This window comes from Sorex araneus, chromosome 1 (assembly GCF_027595985.1).
Source record: "Sorex araneus isolate mSorAra2 chromosome 1, mSorAra2.pri, whole genome shotgun sequence".
Lineage (NCBI taxonomy): Eukaryota > Metazoa > Chordata > Mammalia > Eulipotyphla > Soricidae > Sorex > Sorex araneus.
This window is the reverse complement of record NC_073302.1, coordinates 433,511,747-433,535,577: the sequence shown is the minus strand read 5'-3', so window position 1 is coordinate 433,535,577 and position 23,831 is coordinate 433,511,747. Positions and strand designations below refer to the sequence as shown.

Genomic DNA, 23,831 nt, shown 5'->3' with positions numbered 1-23,831 from the left:
CTGAACTTTAAAGTTTCTTTTGAATTTTTATTTTTAGTGTTGATTTTATCAGAGTAACTTTTAAGTATAAAATTTTATTTAAAGTATAAATTTTAGTAAATCCTTAATAATAAATACAAAAGTGCGTTGGTAATTTAAGTGAGGTGGAAGAGCCATTTAAAAATAAGTTCTCATATGTCCTCGATGGTTATTACCTGTAGGAGACAGTTCTACTTGTGTTTTTAGCAGTAATCCTACTCATACATTGATTTTTTTTTAAATTGTATACAAAGACATGTCCGTGTAAATAATATGTAGAGGAAGTAGTGATATTAGCATCATTCAAATATGTAAACTTCCTCTGATTCTAAATGCCTGGGAATCATAAGAGGATTTATCATTACAATTACTAATTGATTGGATCTCCAGTGCTTTTTTTCAGGGGGCTCAGAACCACTTCAGGTGATAACTCAGCCCTGCTGTGCTGGCCTAATGGTCCAGTGCTTGGACCAATATTGGTATGAGCCCACCGTGATTATGCTCGGCAGTGTTTGGGGGACCAGACTGTGCCGGGGATCGAACTTGGGCTATTTTGATTGAACCGGCCCTCCATTTATCACTAACACAGTGTTTGGAAATAATTTAATCAGATCTTCTTTCCATTTTGCTCAAAATTGAACCTTTGGGAATTGCCCAGTTTACTAAAGAATCTAAGATATTAGAGTCAGTCTTTTATCACCTATCTATTTCCAGTATATTTTTGTTTAATTCCCAGAAAGGGTTCACCTTTGAGCAAAATATTATAGTTAGATCTTGGAGAGTACACAGTACTGTTTTCTTTGAAAATGAAAGAAAGTAGGTTGTAAAAGAGGAATCTGTTTTTTAGGGAAGAGCACATTAATTTTCTGTAAATTCGTGCTCATAAAAATACATCACAATTCTGCTACATTTAGTTGCAAGCCCTGTTAATTGTGGCATATTAAAATGTGTAAACTTATTATTTTTTTTCTTATTTCATTTAGATATCTAATAGTGATACGCCTTCACCACCACCTGGTTTATCAAAATCCAATCCAGTCATCCCCATCAGTTCATCCAATCACAGTGCACGGTCTCCTTTTGAAGGGGCAGTGACTGAGTCACAGTCGTTATTTTCGGACAACTTTCGCCATCCCAACCCTATCCCAAGTGGGCTTCCTCCTTTCCCCAGCTCCCCACAGACATCCAGTGACTGGCCTACAGCACCAGAGCCACAGAGCCTCTTCACATCAGGTACAAACAGCACGACCCCATGTCAGTCATCTCCCTCGCGCTAACAGAAGTCCCTTTGGGATATGTTTTTAGCTTTTTTTTTCCACATTCCTTAAAAAAGAAAATTTAATAAAAATGTAAACATTAAATATTGAACAGAATTTGATGATCAGATAAATCACTGTATGACCTAAAACTTAACAGTGTTAAGAGGATTTTTCAGAAACCAAAATAGATCATTTTCCTGATAATGAATGAAAGACGTCCTTTAGGAATTATTCAACACCTACATTTTTTATCTTGTTTGTGTTGGTACAGTTAAAGTCGGAACTTTTTTTTTTCCCTCCAGCTAATAAAGATATATGTATTTTGACATTCCAGTTTTGTGCATTTTTTTTCAATTTTCTTATTAGTGTGAGGGCAGCATAAAATTAATGATATTAGTAGTTGCACCTATGGAGGAAGCAGTGTAACAAAAACTATAAAGATTAAATAGATCATTTTTAAGTGAAAGTACATTTTATCTAGCAGAATATATAGCATATATTTAAAATTATATTTTGTCTTTTAATAACTACCTTTGAAGAATAAGCTTTAATAGGTTTCTAGATATTTATTTACTTCATTTAAAGAATGAATTTAGGGTTTTTATTATAAATGATTCAAAGTATAGTTTGAATACCAAGTACTCTTTTGATTCACAAAAATCAGTTTATATTATTTATTTGAAATAACAAGAGTGAAATCATTGCTTGAAGTATATGAGAACTTTTTTGTAAATTCATTGTCGTAATGTGCTAAGATATTGTGCAATTTTTCACATACTTGACATTTTCTTGATGCTCATTAAGTGGGAGAGTGAGCTATGTACTTAAACTTTTCACTAATTTTCTTTCCAACAGAAACAATCCCTGTATCATCCTCTACAGACTGGCAAGCAGCATTTGGCTTTGGCTCTTCAAAACAACCAGAGGATGACTTGGGTTTTGATCCCTTTGATGTCACTCGAAAAGCCTTAGCAGACCTGATTGAAAAGGAACTGTCAGTCCAAGACCAGCCTTCCCTTTCGCCCACATCTCTTCAGAACTCCTCCTCTTCACACACTACGACGGCCAAAGGTCCAGGCTCTGGATTCCTGCATCCTGCTGCACCTACGAATGCCAACTCTCTCAATAGTACCTTTTCAGTCTTGCCACAGAGGTTCCCTCAATTTCAACAGCACCGAGCGGTTTATAACTCATTCAGTTTTCCAGGCCAGGCAGCCCGCTATCCTTGGATGGCCTTTCCACGCAATAGCATCATGCACTTGAACCACACAGCAAACCCCACCTCAAATAGTAATTTCTTGGACTTGAATCTCCCGCCACAGCACAACACAGGTCTGGGAGGGATTCCTATAGCAGGTAGGTTCATTTATAGCCTTTGAGAATTTGTGACTGTGCCTTCAGGTTGTTGGGTGGGTAGGGAGGGAACTTTTGAATAACAACACTTATCATTAGTCTTGGAAATTTCTATGGGAAAAATTCAAGTCCTTATCATAATTATTTTTTAATTGGATGGATGCCTTGTAATATTGAGCTTTATAAGGATGGTGGAGTATTATACCTAGTCATGACTTGGAAGCATTTTACTTAATAAAACAGTTGCTAAACTTTCATATGGCATAGAAATGCAAAAAGAAAAAGAAAAAATGGGGGGCTGGAGGCTTTGAAATTATGGTGCTGTAAATCCAACACCATGGTAAAATTTCTGATTTTATATTCTAGAAGTAAATTGGTTTAAAAATTTTTTGAAAGATGGTTATTTGTGAGAGCACGAGGGATAAAGCCACTCGGGAACTATTTTTGGCAGTTTTAGCTAATGCACACACACACATACACATATAAACACACATTCACACATGTCAGAACTGTGCTACATGTTAATAAACTACAAATTGAGAACTCTGGTTATTACTGTTGCACAGATGTATATATGTGCACAAAGAGATTCTCTGTGAAAAAGAAATTGTTCAGGGAAATATATTTCCCCATTTAGCCTGTCATGTTCTTATTTTGTGGGGAAAATGTTAGGCTCCTCTAAGTGTTGCCAGAGTACTTCTGGTTTCGCATCCCTTTGAATTTCTCAGAGCTTTGGGTCATAAGGTCCCATTCAACATTTTTTAGATTAAGTTATTTCTTATCTAAAGGGGTCAGTCTTACTAATAATTTTTCATTTAATTTGGGCTTTAAAGATGACTTACAAGAAATGGTTTCTCTTCTGAATTTTTTCAAGTAGAATGGACTATTCCCTTCTGTTACATAATAGGCAAACTTAATTTTTATCCTGTCATGGCCTCTAAGAAATGGCATGACACATCATTATTTTAATAATATGATACTGTCATACTAGCGAGGTGTTTGTTCTCTTGTTTTTAGCAAAGTTGGGAGATGAATTTATAGAGATCCATCAAAATTCTTCGCCTTTGTTCCCTTTGTGACCAACACCATTTAGTTTTCAAGACAACTAGGTGGATTAAGAAAGCATGATTTGTGGCTATTGGTAGAGTAAAGTTCATGGTTAATTCAGTGAAATTAACTTTCATAAGCTTGACACAGTGATTTGCACACTGGTGGGATGCATGTTATATTTGTTCACTTAGAGGTAAGCCAGAGTGACATATTTAGTTCTCTCCTATATATAAGACTCACTTGGAAACACTGAATGTTCAGTTCCCAGTACTTCTTTCATCCGTTTAAGTCAGCATAGTAGAGTGTTATTTGTTCTGTTTGGATTTGATCATTTAGAAATGTAATATTTTAATAGCAGTATATTTCATAACTGATTATAACATTAAAAGTTAAAGCTTCCCTAAATATCCTAAACTTTCAAAGTAAAACATTAAACCAGTTATAATGAATATTTGGGTTCCTATCCCAACAATGAACTAAGCTATGTGGGTAATACAAAAGAAGCATAAAATATGAATACTCTTTCCAGGTACTTTACAGTGAGATTGAAGAGAGAAAATTAAGATTATGTATGAGAGTAATAACTATAATACTGGAATCGGAGAGATCGGTGGAGCCTGTAATTGTTGGGGAGGCTTCATTGATGAAGTAGGAATTGATCTGTACTGTGGTTTCTTGGATTTGGGCTAGCAGGAGGGAATGAAAAAGGCATTTCATGTTGATGAAGTGGAGAGCACAGGAACAAGACATAGTATGTTATTGCATTAAGCAGTTCAGCTGCCTTTCGTGACAGGAGGTCCTTTTCATATATTGTCTAGATAGAATGGACGAGAGCAGGGGGCTTCCAAGAGTGAGGCAGGACAGCCTGGACGTGAAGTAGGAAGGATGCCTGTGGAAGTGCAGTGCTTAGCTGGCTTCTTAATTGGTTTTTGTTTCTGGTTTTTAGTTTGTGTTTGACTTATATGATGATCTTCGATAATTTTCCTATTCTTTCAGTTTAATAGTTGTATTCTTACCAGCACAAAAAGAGCAGGCGATAAGTAGATCATCTGGAAACAGCAGAGGGCTAATGAGTATCTCTGGTTCGTGAGTGTAGTTGTCTTCACATTAGTCATTTGAAGTTTCCATCTAAGTGAAGAGGGGAAATCTATGTGAAGAGGGGAAAAGTGGCATTTAGTTTATGGTTCTCTCTTGTGGGTTTTTCTGTTTTTCTCTTACTACATTTACTCAACCATGGAACACTACTTCCTCAGAGATCCTAAGAAGGAAGTCACCAACTGTAGGTTTTGAATTATATTTTGTGGGAGGTGGGGACAATTTATTATTTCAGACTTTGTTTTCTGTTAGCATAGGTATTTAAATGGTGACTGATACTAAACTTATAGATTATATTTAAGGCTAGGATGACTACAAAAATTTTAGTTTTAATGTACCAAAATATTTTAAATTGTTATCAGGAGTCACACAGAATATTCTCATGGCTTAAAAATATTTTCCATCTACTTCAGGAAGCTGAATATACTAAGCCCTAAAACAGAATAGTTGTATTGTTGTAGTCACATATTTAGAATTTTCAGAAACAATTACAAATGACAAAGTAAAATTTCAAAAACTAAATACAATCAAACGAGGTTTAATTGAATAGGTAGGCAATATCTGCCTCTCACCCCAAGAACTTAATTCCTTTTACTTGAGGTTGAACTGTTGACATAGGTTCAACTTTGTATCATTCACTGTTTGTTAGGTATCTTACAAAGGAGAGATGTTCAGTGTTTCATAGTGGAAAGACTGTCCTGTTTCAGGGAGACCTGCCACTCTAAGATAATGCTTAGGTAACATTCTACACTGGAAAAGACACATCTGTTTATTCTTTAGATGTATTCAGCAAAATAGGATCCCTGACATTCAGGGGCAAATAATCAAAGATGTCGGTCACCTCCATTTCACACCGATATTAATTCTATCTTTGAATATATTTGTATTTTAAGGGTTTAGTTACGGTTTGTTTCAGTTAATTACTAAGGATTGATATAGCTGAAACCTGTCATGAAAAGGACGGTTGCCAGAGCTTTGACAGCAAACGTGGCTTCCATTTTCTTTGCATAGTTGAAAACAATTTTGTGTTTAAAATTAGTTACCTCCTTAATTAGGTGAGGTCTTTTTAGCAGCATTTTCTTGGCTACCTTACATATCTAGATTGCTAAATTTAGAAGTAGTTTTAAAATATTCTTGGGGGGAAACTTGGATTAATGGGCAGCTATAGTTAAGTCCATTCGGATTTCTCTCTTTTAATTACTCGGACTCTGTGCTTTTGTTTAAAAAATGACTTATTTTGTCCAGTCTTTTTAGGAATGGTAAGGGTGTGTTCCAGAGAGGTTAAATGATTTGTTCAAAATCACACATTAAGTTAGTAGGTGTAGCTAAGAACTCAGACCCCCACATTGAGTTATTAAAATGTTTTTGGTGTAGCACTGCTGCTCTCCTTATAAATGAAGATCACAGGATTGTGCTTTGACTTGGCTTTCTTCCCGTAGTCATTGATTTTTGCTCTCACACATTCGTAGATCCCTTTATTTCAACCATATCTTTCATCAGACATTATCCCAGGTCAGGAATATAGTCATATATTTTTTAAGTTGTCTATTGACTCTGAAAATGAATCTCTTGCATAGTCCTAGTACCATGTTCTCACCAACAACTCTAGTCTAAAATTTCCTTTATGCAATCTCCTTTCTATGTCCTTGGGGTTTATAGAATCTTTGCCAATTTTCTGGAAAAAAAAAAGGAAAGAATCTGCCTAAAGACTGAATGACTTTTTCTTTATGGTGTCAGTTAAACTGTCTTTCCAAATGTAATATTGCAAATTTGTTTTTCAAAGAACTCTGCCATGGTGTTTTTATTCCATAATGCTAAAAATTAATTATCTGGAAAACAAATAATAGTCAAAGTCTGTAAGCATTGTTTTAAAATACACTTAGAAAAATATTTGAAACTGTTTAGGCTTGAGGTTTTTTCATGTTTTTTGTTAATTCAAATTTTACATATGAGAGGATTTTTTTCTTTCAATTTTCTTTGTTTCTGAGTTAGCCATTTTAACAGTGACTTGATTGAATTTTGTGTCATGTGAAAGAAGTCACTTGTAATCAAGTAATTATCAATTATAATTAGGAGAACTGATCTCATTTCATGTATAGTTCTCTGACCTAGAAGTAGTCATCTCACTTTCAGTCAATTGGATCATTGTATTGTTAGCATTTTACTATTTTCCAATTACTTCAAAAAGCTATACTGAATTTTCAGATGCTGTAAATTTTCTAAATTAATATTTCATTTTAATTTCTTTTTACTAAACACAGTTTCAGTGTTTATAAACTTGTATTGCCATTTTTCCATTTGAAAAATCACATGATCACCTTGTATGGATTTAGTTTTCAGTTTTACTTAGATTTAAAAATATACATGTATATATATGTATATATACTGCTTGCCATTAAAAGTATCTGAATTTATAAGGGGTCCAATTGACTTGGAAAAGAATGGCTTTCCTGGTCTCTTTTTCTTTTTGTTTACTTATTATCCTAAACCTATTATATTGTTCTTGTCACTGATATAGGATTAAAACTAAGGGTGTGTTTAGAGTAATGACTTTCTAGTTATTTGATACGTTTATATTTTAAGATTCATGTCTTGTTTCACACCCAGATTCCAACCTTTAAGCATGTATTTTGTATATGTATCAGTATTCCAAATAATGAAATCATTTTAAAGGGACTGTTAACGAATCTAGTCACCCATAACTAGACCATGACTGACTTTTCCACAGGGGAAGAAGAGGTGAAGGTTTCGACTATGCCACTGTCAGCCTCTTCCCATTCATTACAACAAGGACAGCAGCCTACAAGTCTCCACACTACTGTGGCCTGACAACAGAACTGAGAGGAGAGGATTAGACTCTGGGGTGCTTGCATGGGCAACCGGATTTTTGCATGATTCCTTTCTGATTTTGCATTTAATGTATACACCCAAAAGAGCCAATATAAACGTTCCTCATGCCTACAACTAGTGTGTTACCTCATAGTTGCTAAAGTATTTCATTAGGCCTTTAACACCATTTATTAGCATAATTTTGGCATTGTTTCTCATGAGTGATAATATTCTTAACTCCTACAAATAAACTTGTAGTTCTAATTAAGATCCCAGATGAGATTAGCTAGAATTGTTCTTATTTTGGCTCTATTATTGAAAATATACAAAGGTAATGGTAGTTCTTTGTTTTTTGATTTGTGAAAAAAATGGTAATATTCTAATATACTCATGAAAATTTGAAAATTAAGAAGATAATGTCTATTGCATTCTTTGAATACCTGAGAAGAATACATATAAAACAAAATTGGTGGTGTCATTTAATGCTCAGAGGATGTTGTCAGCAATTGTTTTCAGTTGTATGGATTAATGTCCAATATTATGCATTACATGTGTAGAAACTGTTTTTGTTCTCTTATTTGCACATTTGCACTTTCTTTTTGAATGGTTGTTAATTATACATAGATGGTTAAAAGATAATTATTATAGACTACATGCAATATACTATCTTTTCTAATGCACTGCCTAGTATACCAGGAAATGCCTCAGAAACAGAATTTTAACTTAGTTGATTTATCAGAAACTTGAATATGGGGGTACATATTGTGTGTGAGAAGCAACTATACTAGTATAATATTTTTATTGAACAAACCATAGTTCTGTGGGATATCTGTTTGGAAATTTCACTGTTTAATACTTTAAAATGTGATAATAAAACTATATCACAAGTACACTTGATCAGAATGAGACTTAAGGTGGAAGAGAAGAAATTGGGACCCTCTAAAATTAGGCCTTGTAACTTTTTATAGATCATTCAATTAATCTCAGAATAGTGGAGTACTTTATTAGGATATATTGTGAAGCACTGTTTTTGGATAATACTTAGTATTTCGAAGTAGGTTTAAAACTGATAATAAAAGAAAATAAATGACTCAATTCTGAGTAGTGGACGAAAGCTGATTCCAAGAGCATGGCTGTATTCTGCCTAACTTGAGCTCTGGGAAGCAAAAAGAAAGTCAGATCGCTTGAGGTTTGTAGGAGAAAAAGAGAAGAGGAAAAAAATAGTTGTGATAAAAGATATGCCTAATTGAAAATAAAAAGATAACGCAGGTACTAAAAGGGAAGGCTAAAGATTTAAAATAACTGTAAACTTTAGGAGGAGATGATACTTAAAAATCATGTTGGAATTGGGGTTTTTGAGGTCACCTATAAAAACTAGTTACTCTCTACTGGGTAGAATGCAACAGATTAAATGACTTTGTCCAAGGTATGGTGGAATAAATTAAAAATCTAAGCTCTCCTTCAATTTATTTAACTGAGGTTTTAAAAGAGCTAATTATGTAGTCATTTAAATTATTTTTATAAAATTCCACATAAATGACAATCTGCTTCTGGAAAGTGACTTTAGGGTGGGTATCATTATAAGAATTTTAGAAAAATCTGAATAAAATCCTGTAGGCTTATAGAAAGAAGCCTTTATCTTGGGTTGATTGTGGTTTCATTTTCGCTCTAAGAAGCCAAGAAGTCCTGTTGAACGTCTCCTGTGGTGCTACGGCCCCTGGACTCTTACCGCTTCTGGTTCCCTGCAGTGACACTTCCTAGTGCATCGCTTTCTCCAGGCTAGATTGCAAGTCTCTCATCACCCGGATATCTTACAGAGCGCACGAGGTGCTTCGCTCCCCTTCACTCACTTCTCTTAGTTGTGAGAGAAACCTGTGGTAGCTTGCTCGAGCGCGCTCTCCCCCGTCTTTTCTCTCCCCTCTTTCTCTCTCTCTCTCTCTCTCTCTCCCCCCCTCTCTCTCTCTTTCCCTTTCTCTCTCTCTCCCCCCCCTTTCTCTCCCGCTTCATCCCCCACCCTCTCTTACACACACACACACACACACACACACACACACACACACACACACACACAGTTTTAGTGCTTGCCAGTACTCTGAGTAGTAGATTCCCAGTACTTTTCCCTTGCCTGCTTTTTTTTTTCCCTTCGCACTTACACATACCCCATACGTTGGAAAAAACTTCTTGGCCAATTAGACTTCAGTTTATGTATTTTCACAAAGAATGTCTAAAGGTTATCTATCATTTCTCTAACTTGGTAAATTGCAGATTATTGTATGCTTAGAAATAATAAGCTTAATAATTTTGCTTACTTATATTTGATGTAGTATTTTTTTAAATGAGTTCTTGAAGTCATAGACATGATTATACCAAAGTGTAGAAGAAATTCCACAACACGAGACAAAAATGCTGCTTCACTTCGCAAGTAAATTGGCGAAATCAGTAGTAGTAAAGAATGAGTTATTCTTAAAAGCTTCAAATTAATTTTTGATAAATTCTACATGATCTGTCACAGACAGGGAAGCTTTATATGCTTTTTATAATCTTAACCTTTAAAAAGTGACACAAATCTATTTAAATCAGGAATTTTTAACCTGGATTTTAGAACTCTTTGAAAAGTACATGCAAAGTTAGTTTTTGTGTGTCCAGCTTTTTCTCAGAAAAGATTCACAATTACTAGATTTGTAAAGTGTCTGTAGACACCCCCAAGAAAGAAAAAAACTGTTGCCATAAAATGTCTTTAGTGCCACTATAGGAAATAGAGACTTGGATTGAATGATTTGAGTTACATGGTGAATGTGAAGTGCCTCTTTATTTTCTTGACAAGTCCATTAGTAAATATTTCTGGTTAGTAATACTTTCTTTTTCATTCTACTGTTGCATTTTGTTTTTCCAGGTGGTGCTTTTGTATACTGTCCCCTTATTTCAACAAAGCATTTATTAAATATTTGAGTGCCTATTCTGTGTAGTGACCTGAGCTAGGTCTTGAGGGATACAAGGTTGAATAAAGTACAAACCCTGCCATCAAGGAAAACAGTCTAGTGACAGTTTTATTTCTAATAAAATGCTTTGTCCCGTGATACAGTGGGGGTAAGCTAACATCTATTCGTAGACATCCTGTTTGTTAGCTGAGACTGTCGGACTCTTACTTCTATGAGGCTAGGTGTATGTGAGCCGCGGGAACAGCCATAGCAGTCCAGATTCACTTGATTTGTCACTCTGACGGTGGCAGCAAGGGGTACTGAGTACTGATCCCTGCAGTTAAGGAATTTCTATTTGGAGGGAGTGAAAAAATTCCATAGATACAAATTTAATACTTTTGCTTAAGTATTTCTCAGCTCTGTGTGTGTAGGTGTGGTCATACCTTTCATTCTGAGTGCTGTGAGAATAATGTAGAGCTTTATATTTGATGGTGTTGTGCCTGCATGCTTCTACTGACACGGCTCCTGTTTGTGTGGTATTCCAAGCACCTGTCTAAACTGCCAGACTTCTCTTCAGCTGTGCCGTGGGTCATAGGGAGCTGCTCTCACTGAGGTAGGGTCTCAGGAAGCCAAAGAGAAAGGGTGAATGTTAACTGCATTGACATCTTGAGGAAATGGGGCTGGAGCCATAGCACAGCGGGTAGGGTGTTTGCCTTGCATGCGGCCGACCCAGGTTTGATTCCCAGCATCCCATATGATCCCAGGAGTAATTCCTGAATGCATGAGCCAGGAGTCACCCATTGTGCATCACCAGGTGTGACCCAAAAGCAAAAGAAAAAACAAATCTTCAGGAAATGAAGACCATCATGTTCTTTATGCATGCATAAAGCCTGGGGAACACTTTTTTGTTGAATTGTAAGATCTCAGATGAACTTTATTTGTTTGATCATGAAGCTTCCCCTTATTTGCTTAATTAACTTTTAAGAAATGCATGTCATAAAGTGCATGTACAATAACTTAAAACATTCTTAAAAAGAGAGGAGAGGTCAGGGTGATAACACAGGGGTTTAGATGCTGGTGCTTGCCTTACATGTGGCACACCCTGAGTCGACCCCCAGCACTGTATATGGCCCCCCAAGCACCACCAGGAGAGCACTGCCAGGTGTGGCCCAGGGCCCCTTTTCCTCTGCCAAAAAAAAAAAAAAAAAGTGATGACCCAAAATCATGATTGAATACTGTCTTTTTGAATCGAATATGACAAAAGTCCATTTTTTTGCCCTTAAGTACTGAACAACTACCTATGACATCTCTCCTTGTGCTGTTTCAGTGGAAGCAGTTTAGGCAGGTAATTGTACAGGAAACATTTAATGAGCTATTCAGACATTATGCTGATACCAAAGTAAAAATGTTTCAAGGAAAAAATGTGATCTAATTCAAGGTTTTGTGAACAGTATAGAACTTTTTAAGGGATTACTTAAATGATGGGTGAAGGCAGAGTAGAGTAAGGAGAACAGATTGAAAAAAGGTAGTTTGAAGGGGTTAAAGGGAAGCATTAAAGAAAGGGAAATGAACTCTCATCTGTGGTAAGAAGGGTCATATATAAAGGGTTAGGTGTTCTATAGACTTACAAACGAGGAGGAAGTCTTGTGTGGATATGGTCAGTAGTAGAGAGTTACAGGCTTTTAAATAAAGGTGTAACTCGTTTATACCATTTTAAGAATAACTTCCTAATTTATTTGCTTGAAATTAGTGCCACTTTGAGAAAGCTGTCACTACTATGACCATTGCCATAAGATAAACCAATAACGGTAGGAATGGAGAAGAAATTATATTACAAATGAGAAATCATGAGATTCCCCGACACCCCACCCCCCCAAAAAAAATCATTGTGTATGGCTGGATCTGTGACCTTTAAAAAAATCGCTTTCATAAAAAGATAGAATTGGAAGCCCAATTCTGAGGCTACATGAGGAAAATGTCAAAGAGACAGATTCAGTGATCATTGACTACTTACTTTAGACGTTTGACAGCATGAAGGAAGAGAAAACCAAGATGCTCACTAGGTGGGTGCTAGGTCCCAGAAGTCATTGCTTTAAGTTGAGAAAGATACCCCGTTACCTAAAAGCAGAACAGACAGCCAGAAAGGAAGGGACAATGCTGAAAAGATTGACTAATCTAGGAGAGTTAAGGAGTTAAGTTCTGGCTGAGGCCAAGCTTAAAGAGGTGGGATATAACTTCCTATTGTTTGTAAGAACAACCAAAATAGAGGAGAGAGATGATAATAGAGAAAATAATAGATGAATGCTTATTATATAGGAATGGGAGTGAAAGAGTGGAGCTGTGAGCCTTAGAGAAAATTGACAAATATAAGAATATACTAGAAATTTATTCAGATGAAATTAAACAATTGCTGGATAAAGATAGACCAAATTTAAATTTTTATATCCAAATATGTATCTCAGGTTTTGCCCAAAGCACTAGGAGTGGACAAAGCTAATACTGAAAATTAGACAGTTGAGGAAAGAACACAGGAAAGTACTCAAGAAACACCATTGGAAAACCTGCTTATGGTCAAAAGTGCATTGGTTTTTGATGAGAAGTGATTTGGAGATTCTGATGAAGACAAAAAGCCAGATTGAGTGTTATTAGAGAATGCTAATTAGGTAATCGGGGTCAGTGTGATGGCTGACCAGTGCTGAGTGAAAATCAGAGAAAGGGTGATGTGGACTATCTTATTCCGTGACTAAAGGTTGGAAATGTTAGCTCTGGTAACCCAGTGGTTCTTCTCTACCTCCTTTTCTTCCAGCTCTTTCTTGAGAATAGAGAGACTATATGAGAGAAAAATCTAAAAAGCAAGGGGTTGCCTGGGTCAAGTCTCCTGTAAATTGATGATGACCCAAAGGGAAACTTCCCACAGAAATAAACATCCCTCAAAGCATGTGGAAACAGTACAAGGGAAAGCTGGGAGAATCCAGAAGCCCCGATGAGAGTAAGGTATCGGTAGACGTGCTACTTGGAGTGTGAAGGCGGAGAGAGTAGATAAGGCATATAAATCTAATAGTTTAGGAGCCCATATATACAGGCTACTTCTTCCAGGTCCACACTCACACTGAAAACAGTCTGCTTTCCACCCACATTGGAAAGTGTCTCTTCTTTCTTAGTCGGAGGGGGTCATTCTGCTTGGAAACAAGTTGTATGTAAAAGTAGATCACGAAAGGGTGGAAAAAAGAAATGAAAACTTATCATGTAAGTTCTCTATAAAATACTTCGAGGGCCAGAGAGATAGCACAGAGATGTGCACACGCTTTGCATGCAGGAGGTGGGGTGTTGGTCCTTGACATAATCAGCACTGCTGAGGACTACCCAAGGCATCCCCCTCTCTCCCACTGCATCCTTATTTGGGCCAGAAAATATTTTTAAGTTTGAATAGTTTCACCTCATATCCAGGTCCTGTCGTTTGTTTACTTCGTGGTTGTAGGATAGATGCTAAAGGCAGGGGGCGAGAGAGAGATGTAAAGACATAAACATGCAGTAACATTATTTTCTCCTTATTTAAGAGCAACTTTCCATAGTTGGAAGTTGCCTTAAAAATATTCTCTAGGGGGGCTGGAGCAATAGCACAGCGGGTAGGGCGCTTGCCTTGCACGCGGCCAACCCAGGCTGACCCAGGTTCGAATCCCAGCATCCCATATGGTCCCCTGAGCACCGCCAGGGGTAATTCCTGAGTGTAGAACCAGGAGTAACCCCTGTGCATTGCTGGGTGTGACCCAAAAAGCAAAAAAAAAAAAAAAAAAAAAAAATATTCTCTAGGAACAGAGCAATAGTACTGTGAGTAAGGCACTTGCCTTGCAGGGGGCCAACCTGGGTTTGATTCCCCAGCACCCCATATGGTTGTCCAAAGCCCCACCAAGAGTGACCCCTGAGTGCAGAGCCAGAGGTGAGCCCTGGGACTGCTGGGTGTGGCCCAAGCAAAAACAAAAAATATACTCTTTAAAACTCACTTATGTCCTACATTTCAGTGACATTTAAAAATGATAGTAGTTCAGGAGCACAGATGATTGCTTAGGAATACTTCATCAAACTATGCTGATGGAACCAGCAGCCACTGTTCCTGGCTCTCTTTAATGACCTGTGATCTGCTGCCCTGAGCAATATTCTTGGCAGCTTTTTGTCTTTGTGTCATACCCAGCAATGCTCAGGGATTACTCCTGGCCTTGTCCTCAGGAATATCACTCCCGGCAGTGCTTGGGACCAGGCCACATGCAGGGCAAGTGCCCCACCTGCTGCGTTCTCTCCCCCGCGCCATCAGCAATCCCCTGTTCTTGAGCAGAATAAAGCCCCCTTAATCAGGAGTGCTTTCCCGAGGAATCAGTTGTGCCAAGTTGGGTCTGTGCCTCGTCGGGGCTCTGTGGTAAGAACTGCATTCAGACTCTGGCCCGTGTTAACCTTGAAGGTATCCCCAACTTCTCTATACAGCACTGCTCCTTAAACTGATGGTCCGGCCATCAGTTTAAACTCTGATTCACAGAAACAGTGGGAACAAGATGCTGTTGGCTAGATCATTTTAATTATTGCTCTCCTGTATCGTACAAGTGTTTGTGGAGCCACTGTCTGAATAGTTTTGAAATGGCAACAATATTCTTTCTTCCTGACATATAACTAGGCATAGCATGAGAAACAGGCATAGCATGAGAAAAGGTTAAACTTTAAGCCTACCTCTCTATCTGGATGTCAGGTTGAATGGGAGTGCGTGCGTGTGTGTGTGTGTGTGTGTGTGTGTGTGTGTGTGTGTGTACGTGCGTGCGTGCGCGCGCACACACACACACACAGGTGTTGATTTATATACAATAGTTTTTATTTGAATCCCTGTAGAGAGGAAAAAGTGTCAGCCTCTGTCTGGACTTTCTGTGTATTTATTCCTGAGGTATTTTCATTCATAATTTGAGGGTAGATGAAGATTATGATTTGCCCATAACTACATCCTAACCACGATTTAAAGTTTTTGTTTGTCCTCATTATCTGAATTAGCTTTCATAATGTAAATAATTCAAGAAAAAGAATATTTATATTCTTGCTCTAATTTTTTTTTCTTTAAGAAACTAAGACCCTATTTACGAGTTGGAGCGATTGTCCAGCTGAGAGGGCACTTGCCTTGCACATGGCCAACCGGGTTTGATCCCTGGAATCCCTTATGAGCAATCCAGAGCACTTCCAGGAGTAATTCTTAAGTACAGTGCCAGGCGTTACCTCTGAGTACCATGGGTATGGCCTAAAGAACCCAGCCCCTCCCTCCTAAGAAAAAGAAGCAAAGACCCCGTTTAAATGCAGTAGAGATACGACACTGGTGCCCACCTCACCCCAGTCAGGTGTTATCTGAATATTTTGAGAGCTTTTCTCAGCAGGTTTCACTCCTACTTCTAGTAGGCACACCTGTTCCACGCTCACACTCTGGGGCAAAATCTAAGGAAAGGGTTACAGGCAAAAAGATTCCGATGTCCTGTCATTTTAGAACTGTAAAATATATAATAGATTTGAACAGTCCTCCTTGTGAAGATCATAAACAAGGCCCAAAGGATTATGATTTGCCCATAACTATACCCTAACTGTAATTTAAAGTTTTTGTTTGTCCTCATTATCTGAATTCACTTTCATAATGTAATTAATTCAAGAAAAAAGACAAGATTCAAAATACATCTATTCCTCCGTTGTGCCTTTCATTTTATTATAGTAGCTAGCACCAGTCAACCAATTTTCAGCTGTGAATATCAGTGGAAATAATGAAGATTTTTTAAAAATGTCCATCTATTGACAACTCCTATCACAGATGTTATAACTTGTGAAAATAGTCTTGTACTAAATGTGGCCCAAAGATGTTGGAGTGGAATCATTTTAGTGGAGTGGTGTGGTGGTGGTGGTGGTGGTGGTGGTGGTGGTGTGTGTGTGTGTGTGTGTGTGTGTGTGTGTGTGTGTGTGTGTGTGTGTGTGTGTGTGTGTGAGAGAGAGAGAGAGAGAGAGAGAGAGAGAGAGAGAGAAAGAGAGAGAGAGAGAGAATGCATGTTGTACACATGTGCGTGGAAGATGCCCTTTTAGGCAGTCTTAATGTGATCTTTAAAAAATCACCAATGTTCGAATCATAATAAGGAAAAGGAATAAAATAGGTGGGTTCAATGTAACCGAGAATTTTTCTACAGTGCTAAAGAGCCTTTATGGACCAACACACATGACCACTAGACTTGGGGCACTAGTATTACAGAATGAAAAAAATCTTAGAGAATGGCACCAAGAGGCTCTGCATGCACGTTGAAGAGCTGCAGTATGCTCCGCCTTGTAAATTGAAAGCATATCTACTCATCATTTTTCAATCAAGGAGGTTGTTGTTCTCGGCATAATGAAACTGAGGGAAAGCTCCACAAGGATTTAAAGATGATAATTCATCACCATCTTCAAGAGGACATGCAGGAAAACTGACTGCAATCAACTTTCATAGCCTAGTGCTTTTTCCTAATATGGTGAGATCTTATCCCAAGAACTATACTAGTGTTTACACTGTTGTCTGTCTCGAAAACTCAAATAATGTGCCTACGGAACAGAACATAGTGACCTGGAACATTACGGAGATGTGATTAAATATTGTCATTTTGTATGTTGGCAAGAAGTCTGATACCCTGAAGCTGTTTATTTTCTCCTTTATTGCTTTCTATAAGTTGAGTCTCCAGCTAAAGGTAAAGGGTGCCATCAACTAGGAAGCTTTCTAACTTTAACCTGATTTACGTACCGTTGTTTCCACCTGTGTTTTCTCAAAAATAGAAGTTCTTGTTAAGTTATTATGGATTACTGATAATATGTTCACTATCCCCTCCCTGTTTAGGGTAAGATTTGCTACCAGGTATGTTTCTTTTCTTACTTCTAAATGGTTAATGTGCAAGTTAACTTAACCATAGTCACTCTCCAATTTAAAAATAGGTATGAATCTTACATCTCTTGAGTTTCAGTGTTAGAACTCAAGATTGCTGCTAAATGTAAATTCCCAAGACCTCAACTGTTTTAAATGGTAGCTAAATAGAAGGATTTCTTCTATATAGAGATCTTGTATAGTCTCCAAATAAATACACAGTCCTGCAATCTTTGTTCCATAACATTCTTTTAGGTTGTAGTTCTTGGCCACCATGAGTCTTACTCTGACTGCTTGTGCCCACCTCTCTGCCAAGTCTCTTTTTCATTCTTCAAAGGATTCAGTTCTCCATATAACTTACTACTATTAGACTGGGGAGTCTTGATTAGATCTTAACCACTCTACCTCTGATTCCTCTACAGATCCCTGCCAGGCCTGAAATTTTCCTTTTTCAAAGGAGAAAGCTCTCTGTAAGACTGCTGAATGTTTTTTCAGAGTCTTTGCTTAATTTCCTCCCCAGTAACAAATCTATTATTTTCATACCAGCTTTTGTGTTCTCTCTCAAATAAAAAATGCCTTTTAGAACAGAAAGCATAGTCTAGGCCTTGGTGTAGAAGGAATAACAAATCACTGCACTTATGTCAAATTGGCTAAAAAAAAAAAAAACATTTTGACCATGTAAGATTAGTGTGATTCACTTTCATCAACTTCTAGGTGATTCTGTCTCTTTTGAAAAGCACATATGCACATATTTTGCCCAAGTGATAGTATTGCAGGTAGGGCATTTGCCTTGCATACAACCTACCTGGGTTTGATCCCTGGTTTCCTGTATGTTCCCCGAGCCTGCCAGGAGTAATTCCCGAGTCCAGAGTCAGGAATAATCCCTGAGCATCACCGGGTGTAACACCACCCCATCCCCCCTTCCAGAAAAAATCACTAAGGCCAAGAGCTGACACTACGACACAAGGACATTTGCTGACACCAGTTCAATCCCTGGTACCCCATATGGTTCCCTGAACCTTGTTAGGAGTGATCCCTAACTACAGAGCCTGGAATAAGCCAGGTGTGGCACGGAAACAAAAAAGTCACTATTTCTAAACTAAATATTTCTAAAAACTATGTGACTAAAACCAGCATGTTAAAAAATGTGTGATTTTTTTTTAATAGAATTCATTTTTTTGTTGACTAAAATGCTTGTATAAAGCTCCAGGATATGGTGAAGTATGAATTGCGTTTTAAAATTTATTTTTGAGATTGTATTCATCTAATCATTCTTCCCTTCTGTCCTTCCTGTCTTTCTTTCTTCACAGTAAAACAACACAGATTGAGAATGGGTTCTGTTAACAGTATCTATGATAGTTTTCTAAATTCAACAATTGTCAATTATGAATACTTCAGTCCATATTTTAAATGGTTCTTACACTAAGACCCCATAGTGGAATAGTGATGAACATACAACTATTTGAATTAATTCATCAGCATCATTTAAAATGCAGTCTTCTTTTTGTAGATCTGTATAGGATGTATTTTTAGTAGGACTTAGTCTCATTTAATGTAGACCACATTTGAAAATTGAAAACAAAAGTTTCACTTTCCCTTGTATGTGAATAAATGGTAAGAAGTAAGAGCAGTCATTTTTTTAAAAATTGTACATTTTTGCCCAGCTAAGATAAATTTCAAAGTATACTTGCTTTTGGAAATCAAATACTTATAGAGCAATATCAAAAATAATGAAGCAGTAGTTTTAAAAATTGGGTTACTAGTACAAACAAGAAATGCTTTTGGATATTTACATGGTATTGGGTTAAAATAATACCGTGACTATACCCATATCTATTTCATGTGGTTTTTATTTTAAAAATGGAAAAAGTATATTTCATAAAACTTTATTTTCTGAAATTAAGAAATAAATGCTTGTATTAATGCCTAAAATGTTATTTGAAAAAATGAATTCACAACTGAAATCTGAAGAATTTGTTGACTGAAATTCTATTTTTGAAAATGCTTAATTTTAGTCATCTTTTGAGGGAATTTGTTTTCTTTTTTACTTTGATGTAAATCTTCAAAATCATTTCATGTTGGTTTGAGCCATCTTTTAGACAAAGATGAGTCTGACTGATCTTCAGAATAAAAATGAGTTGTCAGATCAGGTGGGGTGAAAAATTGAGTTTGTAACAACTTTTGGAAATCATTTTAGTCTGGGAAATGAGGAACATTTTAATTTTCTAATTAATTTTCTGGTTTCTTAAGAAATTAGGAATTTTAATAGAAATATAATCATAAGCAGATGTGCTAAATAGGGATCAAAAGACTGGTTTGAATGCAAACCTGGAGAGGAACTTTTACTCCCATAAAAATATTTTATGAGCACTAAACAAAATCTTGTTTGAAATGGCCAAACCAGTGGTCAACTAAAGAAATAAACAAGCAGAACAAAAGCCTGTCATTTAAGAGACTGCATCAGATTGTAATAGTGTCAGGCTTCAGAGAAAATGATAAAGAGAAAACAGTCAATAAGTTGAAGGAAAATTAGTTGCTTAGAAAGCCATGTGAGCATCTGATTACCTCTGGAGGCCTGAGAACCTGCGTCTGCCTTGTGTCACATCTAGACTTTTGGAAGCATTCAGTCACACTCACTTTTCGGGAGTTAGAACTTACCTCCTGGTACTTCTGTGGCCTTCAGCGCTACGGTTCCTCTCACCATTGCACTGTCTTTCTCTTTCTCTATTTCTTTCTCTCCAAACTCTGGACACTTTAGCCCTTAACTTTTCCTTATTTTCCCCAGATCTCCCCTTTAGTAACATCACCTCGTATGAACACTAATCTTATAAAAATTATACCTAAAAGTACTTTTCCTACCTTTAATATCTCATTATTGATTCAAATATCTGCATGTACATATAGACATGCCTCTACCCTACAATACGTATGCAGTTCAGTCTGTGAGATACCCATGAGGTAGACAGTCCTCTAGGCAACCCTCACGGGTTTTCTTTCCCAAGGCTGCTCTCGACGCGAGGCCTGGCCCACCTGTGCAGGCGTGGCAGCCGCTGTCGGAGCCCCACCTGTGCTGGCCAGTGTTGCAGCCATGTAGTCTGGGAGTGGAACTTGGCGTCTTAGGAGTGCCAGACATGTACTCCAGCCCTCTGTGTAACCTCCTCAGTCCTCAATTAGCAAAAAAAAAAAAAAAAAAAAAATTTTTTTAAGAACAATCTCTAGGCAATAGTAAACTGAGGAGCTTAATACTTTCCTAAGTAAGAAACACTCTCACTCTCAGGGGCAACTTGTATTTTACAGCCTTTTTTTCCTCTTTGTTAAACTAAAATCTGATCTTATTTGTATGTATCAGATATATGAAGGCAATTGTCTAATAACTTTCAGGCGTAGATAAAACATTCTTGATTCTTTCGACCATCCTACATCGAGCATGTTTCTAGTATCCCCTCATCTGCATCTCTCTATTTTGTCTTGACAATGAATGCCTTCCTCAGAATAGTATTCTCATTCTTTCCTACTACAATGATGTAGAAGTGATCAGATAATAGGCTTACTTTTTCATTAAAACTGCTCTCATTGCTGATTTTATATATATATATATATATATATATATATTCCCTTACCATTTAGAGTTGTTTTTTTTTTTAAATAAAAGTATCCTGTGGGGTAGGTATTATTCCTGTTTTGTAAATTCGGAAATAGGCTCTGAATGGATATATTTGTGGTTTGCCCAATGTAATGCATTTACTGATATAGACATTACTTGTGCGTGCGTGTACACACACACACACACACACACACACACACACACACACTTAGTGTTACCTTTCTGGGAATATCATTATCCAGTTGTCATATCAAGGATTAAATGCCTATTCAGTAAAACTGCTAGCTCCTTTTTCTACATAAATAATTGATTATTTGATCTCTTACATCATGTGCTTTCCTGGAACATTTTTAAAAAACATCTGAATGTATAGTTGTTAAATTTTATATGTTTGGATTTGGCGTAGTTAGATGGCATGGTGTTTGTGATCATTTTATAGGTTTGCCTTATGAAAGCACTGTGTGATAATAAAATGATCTGTAAATGTTATTAGTAATATTATTAATAACATTTTTGTGCAGAGTTCAAGAATAGTTGTTTTAATGATCGGTTCTATCATTGGCAACATTGATTTTTAATTTGAATATTTAAATTAACGGTGGGCTTTGTTAAGTATTAAAAAATCAAAAGGATGGCATCAAGGATACATCAAGCAGAATCACAGAAAGGTTTACACTTACAGTGCAGTGCGTTAGGTTTTGTGAAAACCCTTCTAAACGCTGCTCTTATCTATACCTGCTATACCATTTTATCCCTGCTATGCCACTTTTAGCACCCAAAAAAAAAAAAACCCCAACTACTGGAACTGCTGAATTCAAGATATTTTAAGCAAGCTCATTCAGAGCATAAATTACTTTGATATGATTGGCTCATTCTGAAAATGCACCTTGACTCTCATTGATTGCTCTGTTTTATGGGTTTGATTGATGTATCAGTGGAATGGAAAAGGAAGGGGAGTTGGAAGGAGGACTTTCCCAGTGGGAGACAATTGTCAGGAGGAGTTGCCCACACAATCATTTTATCAACCTCAAAATTATGTTTAACCAGTACATTTCAGTTGTATGGGAATTGGAGTTCAAACCAAAAATCTCTTTATCCTATTAAAAAAAAAAATGCCCTCAAATGTAGAGGGAGAGCAGATGGTCACTACATCCATTATGCTCACTTCTCAAGGGATCATCCAGCTTCTTTTCTGTTTCAGAATTGTCCCCAAAACTCAGTAGGTACGTATAGGGTCTACCCTTTTCACCTTATCTGGCACTTACCTGGCTTTTAGGCCGTATCTGTGAGGATTAATAGCCCAGCATATGAATTTATGTGGCGCCTAGAGATTTAAATTAATTTCAATTGAAAAGATGTTCTTTTCGTAGCTTTGCCTCTCTACTGACTTACAGTTCTCTTTCCCACACTGCTTAATGTGTTCTTTCTGGTTTGAGGATTGTGCTCTTTTATAAAGAAGATGGAAGGAAGCGAAATGAAGATGGAACGGCATAGATCTGCCTCTCTCTGGCTTGGTTTTAGGACAGCAGTCTGAGTCCTGAGGCTTTTCCTAATTCTTTGCTATCTCAAACATAGCTTTTTCTTGCCTTCAGCATTTTTCACAAGCCTCAAATCATTATGGATTCTGATTTTAATCCTCGAGGATTAGGATAATAACATTTGTACAGGTAGGTTACACACCCTGCCCATCTTTTTCTAAGCCCTCTTCTGAAATCTAATTCCATGAGATTTTTTTTCCCCCATGCAACAGCTGGTTTCTCTATATTTCTCCCCAATTTATTTATTAGAATGATATATTGCTGCATAATTTGTTATTTTAACAACTTCGGTGACCTATGAATCCTGCCCACTATCACCCTCTTGTCCTGGCCCTTTTGGGAAAGTGGTCCCTTCCCCGCCCCCCCAAGAAAAACCCTGGAAATAAATGTCCAGGGCCGTATAGGAAATATTGAACACCTCTTGAAGTTCCGGTTTAGGAGCTATTGGCTGTATGTAAGAGGATGAAATCAAATTGCCTTTGGCAGAGGCGCCCGGTCTGGGAGAAGAAACGAGCCTGTGAGCAGGAGATGGTTTGCAGTACATGGTGGTGACCATGAAAGTCGCCAGCCCCGATCTCTCAGGTCTAGCGATTCTCGTTCTTTGCTTCTGCAAGGCCTGAAAGTATGTCGCACACTCTTAGGGTTCCTGTTGTGTTCACAGTAGCTCACCAGTTTCTCATTGGTCAGAACTGAGTTCAGAATGAAAGTTTCCCTCACACTCAGGAAGCGAGTTTCTTCACGTTCATTTTCTAGTAGCACATTTAAGCTGCAGAGATGTTAAAGTGATTGGTACCATCTACTGTCGGCTCAGTTCTGTAATTTGTGGGGAGGATCGTTCTGGTTATCGCTCTATCCTTCCTTGCATGATTAAGTCCCTTGCTCATCTTGTTTCTTTTTACAGAGTTTTGTTCAGAGGAGTTCCATTTCATGCTCATTGAAGTGCTTTGCTTTAACCTCCCAGTAGCAGATTTGGATTATTTTATCTCAGATCCTTTGTCTGTCCCTTCCATGTAACTCTGTTGCTTATTCTGGTTCATATTCATTGAATCTAGTCTGTTTTTTAAGAATGCCTTTTTGTTTTTCTTTGGGGGGGGGCCACACCTGGAGGTGCTCGTGGGTCACTGCTGGCTCCGCACCCACGGATCACCCCTGGTCGGCTCAGGAGACCATATGGAATGCCGGGGGTCAAACTCAGGTCAGCCGTGTGCAAGGCAAATATCCTACCCACTGTACTACACTTTGACCCCAAGAATGCATTAAATTTTAAGTTTACCT

General features: G+C 37.4%; 1 protein-coding gene across 8 annotated transcripts in view; it reads left to right on the top strand.

Moving 5' to 3' along the window:
* Positions 1 to 23,831, top strand: part of CNOT4 (CCR4-NOT transcription complex subunit 4) — a 146,059-nt gene that overhangs the window by 110,818 nt on the left and 11,410 nt on the right. For 6 of the 8 annotated variants that reach the window (XM_004608243.2, XM_004608241.2, XM_004608242.2 and 3 more), the window contains 2 exons: positions 1,002 to 1,251; positions 2,133 to 2,633. In XM_004608243.2, coding sequence (XP_004608300.1) covers positions 1,002 to 1,251; positions 2,133 to 2,633 — 751 coding nt within the window. Of the gene's footprint in view, positions 1 to 1,001; positions 1,252 to 2,132; positions 2,634 to 7,503; positions 10,636 to 23,831 lie in introns of those variants that run through there. The other 2 variants (XM_004608245.3, XM_004608244.2) reach the window with 1 other exon arrangement.